The sequence below is a fragment of the Arachis ipaensis genome, chromosome B09 (assembly GCF_000816755.2).
Source record: "Arachis ipaensis cultivar K30076 chromosome B09, Araip1.1, whole genome shotgun sequence".
NCBI classification, from domain to species: Eukaryota; Viridiplantae; Streptophyta; class Magnoliopsida; order Fabales; family Fabaceae; genus Arachis; species Arachis ipaensis.
Window position 1 is genome coordinate 105,493,743 of NC_029793.2, and position 4,763 is coordinate 105,498,505.

At 35.5% G+C, this 4,763-nt stretch overlaps 1 protein-coding gene across 2 annotated transcripts; it reads right to left on the reverse strand.

Annotated features, from left to right (window-relative positions):
- On the reverse strand, window positions 1,192-3,368 carry LOC107617494 (ADP-ribosylation factor-like protein 5). 2 transcript variants are annotated; one of them, XM_016319262.2, is made up of 3 exons: window positions 3,172-3,368; window positions 2,777-2,979; window positions 1,192-1,783 (listed from the first exon to the last, which is right to left on the reverse strand). In XM_016319262.2, exons 2-3 carry the CDS (start codon window positions 2,966-2,968, stop codon window positions 1,424-1,426), a joined length of 552 nt encoding a protein of 183 aa, XP_016174748.1. In that variant the 5' UTR covers window positions 2,969-2,979; window positions 3,172-3,368; the 3' UTR covers window positions 1,192-1,423. The 2 variants fall into 2 exon arrangements, with proteins under 2 accessions (XP_016174748.1, XP_020966071.1); XM_021110412.1 differs by having other exon boundaries at window positions 2,777-2,987; window positions 3,174-3,350.

Consider the following 4,763-nt stretch of genomic DNA (forward strand, 5'->3'; position numbering starts at 1 on the left):
TGCTTCCCACCACCTTAATTTTGAAAAAATCTAGTTTGGTTTAACAATGGTTGCCATTGCCAATAATTATAACTAGCTAATAATTAGCTAATACCTTTTATAACATTCAAAATCATACTTAGAGGTTTCTTGGCGTTTCTGGTAATATTGTTAATTTATTAATAGATCGTCTTAATTTTGCATTATTTGAAACTAGTGGAAATTTGTTGTGTATGATGCTTAGTTTGTTCTTAATCCAAACTTGGTCCTTGCAGACTGGCAGACCAAACAGCGTTTGTTAGGTTTTATAATTAAAGTTGAAGATTAAGATTATTTGGATAAGATGTTATATTAAAACCAGAATCGAGTAAATCTGGTTTAGGTAAAAAAAATTGGTCAATTATGGTGATTTTCTCACTCTAATGTGATCCTTTGTTCTATTATGCCATGCTGCATAATTTATAGGGTTACAAGTCCAGGGTTGGTAGTTCTCAAAACAAGTTCGGCATGATCAAGTTGTCCAACTGACATTGTTTTGTGCATGTGTGTTTAGGTTTTAGGGTTTAGTAATGACAATTATAAATAAATTGCAAATGTTGATTCCCAATCTCCACTTTGCTTTATTATTCCAATACTTGCCTCTTCATTTGGGTGGATCTCTGTCTAAGTGTAAAGAAGAAAGCCTAACAGCAGTAAGGAAATAGTAACCAACATCTCAGGTGAATGACAGCAATGTAGTAATGTATTTTACAGACTAGTCATGATGCTTCCTCCATCTGACTCTGTACATTGTTGCATGTGCAAAAGGAGCATGATTTAGTTTCATTGCATACTCAATTCCAGCATCAACCTGTTGCAGCTACAAAGGACCTAGTTGAACAAAACTTCCAAGATGGTGGTATTGACCCACATAATGTTGAATCCGGAGAATTGAAGAAGCTTGATAGTTTTGTAATTTGTGTTATTTTGGAATAGAAATTTAAATTGTAATTTGTGTAATTTTAGAATAGGCATTTGAAGGTGTATTTGTATAATTTTGCAACCATATAATGACATTAGATAAAGAATTGGTATGGATCATTGTACTTTAACTGACCATGATAAAAGTCCATCAAGGAATTTTCTCCTTCTAGCTTCAAAAAATAAAATAAAATAAAGTAAAAAAGAGAGTACGTTTTTTTTTTTTAAAGTATTCTAGCTATTTAACATCCAAACATAAAACAAATTCTATCATAATCGATTTTAAAATTTCAAGTATATTGTATACATATATAGTCAACTATTGAATAATCTTTCATAACTAATCCAAAGACACTTGTTTGGCTTGAATGGTCGACTCTTCAAGGTATAAATGATACATATACTTTTGTAACTGATCAGTAATCACATCAATTCAGTACATGAAAAATGCATCTCGTTGAAAAGACTCCCGCAAATCCTACAATCATGATGGTGCCTTGCCGGTTACTCGCCCGGCAATCCATCCGAGACCATCATACAACCCTTCTCCAGTGAGGGCACAACACGCTTGTATATGCCAATCATGATCCTTGATGCTGTGAAGAGATAGCGCATCGGTGATCTCAGCAGGTGTCATGGCATCCTTGATATCTTGTTTATTGGCAAAGACGAGGATGACTGAGTGCTGCAATTCGTCGTGCCCCAGCAACCTGAAAAGTTCATCCTTCATAATAGAGATCCTTGCTCTATCGCTACTATCTATCACCGCAATCACAGCATGTGTTCCTCGATAATATGTTGCCCATGATGTCCGGAGTCTTTCTTGTCCGCCTAGATCCCAAACCTGAAATGAAGAAAACAGAGTGAGTAATACGGTCAACATGTACAGTGGCAAAGCTTGGAACTGTTTTACAACATGCTAACTTCATGAAAATATGCACAATGTAAAATTGTCACCAGGAATACAGGACAAATTTGAAAAATAATTAGCAAGAACTCAAACGAAGGTTGAAACTGTCAGCCTTTACAAAACCAAAAGAATAGAAGTAGAAACATAGTTTTAAGCCATAAGGAGATGTCTTCCTTTTCAACTGTTGATTTAATTTGGGATCACTTCAGTGCTCATGAAATGTTTCTTTAGCGAATATTCAGAGATTGGCATGCACTGTTATAGCTAAGTAAGCTTTTTTTTTTCCATCTTGATTCTTGGCTAATACCTTTTGTATCCATGCAAGGATGACCCTCTTTTGTATGTAAACTATTGAGAGGAGATCATTCCCACACAAACAGAAACACCCAGCATTCAATTTAGTAGGCCAAAAATGGTGATTTGATATTTTGAGACATAAGACTTAAGAGTATCCAAAACAGTCTTAGAAAACAGAGAAATAACACATGAAAACTGATTAATATCCACAAATTTCGTCAAGAACTATCTTCAGTACACATGTTTCATCCAACTATCTCCAGAACAAGATTTTCAATATAAAAAACAAAAAACTAGAAGTGAATTTTACTGACGACGAGAAAAGTGAGTAACAACTGGTAACTATATCTAACCAACTCTAAATAAGGCTTCTAGTGTAGCATACTACCCCCACTCAATCCCACCCAGAAAATGTAAAATATTTATAAGGCTTTTTGCTGTATATGTTCTATCAAATGAAAGACTGAGAAGAAACATTTATACAGATACACAAACCCCTACCCAATCACCAACAATACTAAATAAGTAAACAACAGCTACATGAAAGGGAAGCATTGAAGCAAGATAAGCACATTAAAACAAAGTGAATGGTGTGAATTGATGAAAGAAGGTTAAGTAAGTGAAAGGCACCTCGAATCGAATGTTTTTGTAGACAACCTCTTCAACATTGCTACCAACAGTAGGGTTGGTAGTGACAACCTCACCAAGATGCAACTTGTAAAGGGTAGTGGTCTTCCCAGCATTATCCAAACCAACAACAACAATCTTATACTCCTTTGCAGGGAACAACATGAACCAGAACCGCGATGCCATTGCCCCCATCTTCTTCAGATTAATCACTTAATCAATAATCACGCAAACCAATTAGCTATTCCAATGAAATCCCATTAACTTTGAGAGAAAAGGGTATCTAAAAATCTAAATTTCAACCAAAAAAGAACCCAACTTCCGTTGGATCAAATCAATGTCAAGGGTATGGGTATCGATAAAAGTGCGGGAAAAGAAAGAACGAAGAAATCGATCAAACCTGAAACCGGTTCCAAGGAGATTGCGAATAGAATCGGAATTGGTCGACGGAATTGGAATCCAGACGGAAGGAACCCCAAATTTCCTATTTTGCGTGCACCAATTCACGATTTTGTCGTGTGCTTGTGTAGTGTTTTTTCTTTTCCAGGGAAGAGAACAGCGTAGGAATCTTAAATTGTGCCGACAGCGTGGCGACCCACGTCATTTACAATCTTTTATTTTAGATCTTTGTATAATAAGCATGGTTCTGAAAATCGAACCGGACCGGCCGGTTTAATCGGATTAACCAGGAACTGGTCACTTAGTCGGTCCGAGTAAGGTCAGAAACCGTCTGACAAAAATTGGTAAAAAATTGGTCAAATCGACAGTTAACTGGTAAACCGGGAGAACCGTCCAGTTTTTTAGCGGTTTTTGATTTGAAAGTTGAAATGCTAAACGGCGTCGTTTTGGCTCTTTTAAAAAAAAAGAAAGAAAACACCTAAACGTAAACGAAGCCCTAAATCCTAATCAGTTTCCAGAAATCACCCAAGCAGTTCAGCACCCATAGCCATCAGCCCTCTTCGTAGTCTCATAGACATCAGCCTGCCACCAGCCCACCACCACCAATCGAGCAGCCCACCGCCATCGCCGTGTGCTGTTTCTGTTTCATGTGACCTGATTCTACCTGCTGTCCTTGTGAAATTAAGTTTGATGCTGCCTCTGTACATGCAATCCATGCTTTTCTCATGTTAATTACAATTTTTGGATTCATGTGCTTGTATTTTGCTGCTACTTGCTGCTCAAATTTCTAGAAATTGCTCTGTTTTTAAACTTGCTACTTAAGAATTGAACGTGGCACTTTTCAAATTTTTAGTATCACTATATTTCTCTTCCTTAATGATCTATGAAGTTGTTTAATTATAAACTTTGATGTTTGAAGTTATTTATGAACCTCTAATATTAAGTTATGGATAATTTATTATGTGAAATTTTAAATTTTATTAAGTTAGAAATTATTGAATTTATATATTTGAAAGTTGAACTCGATCGAACCAGTGAACCATTGAACCAGTGACCTCACCGGTTTATTGACCGGTCTGGTTCTCACAACCTTGATAATAAGATTGATCTTTGTTACCTTTATTTTTTTTTTGGGTACATATTACCTTTATTTTTTTAACTTTTGATGGTTGGCATTAGGGGTAGCAAACGGGCCAAAATTTGCTGGGCCGGTCTGCATAATTCATCGAAAAAGACGGATTGGACTAAAAATTTGAATCCGGTAAATTTAAAAAATTTGTCTAACTCGTACCGCCTAATCCATGAACTTTGGTGGGCTTCGGCGGGCAGGATGGACTTTTCCACCGGGCCAGGAATTTTTTTGTCAGGGCCATTTTTTTAAAAATTTCTATAATGTTATTGATCTACAAGAGGATGAAGATGATAATTAAAGATGTTTTAAATTATATTTTAGATTATGTTTTATATTTAATTGATTATAAACTTGAAAATGTTTAATTATATGTTTTGGACAATTATTTGTTTTGCTTTGGACAATGTTAGTTTTATTATTTTGTTTTAAAAACTTGGTTTATGATTATGTTTATTACAT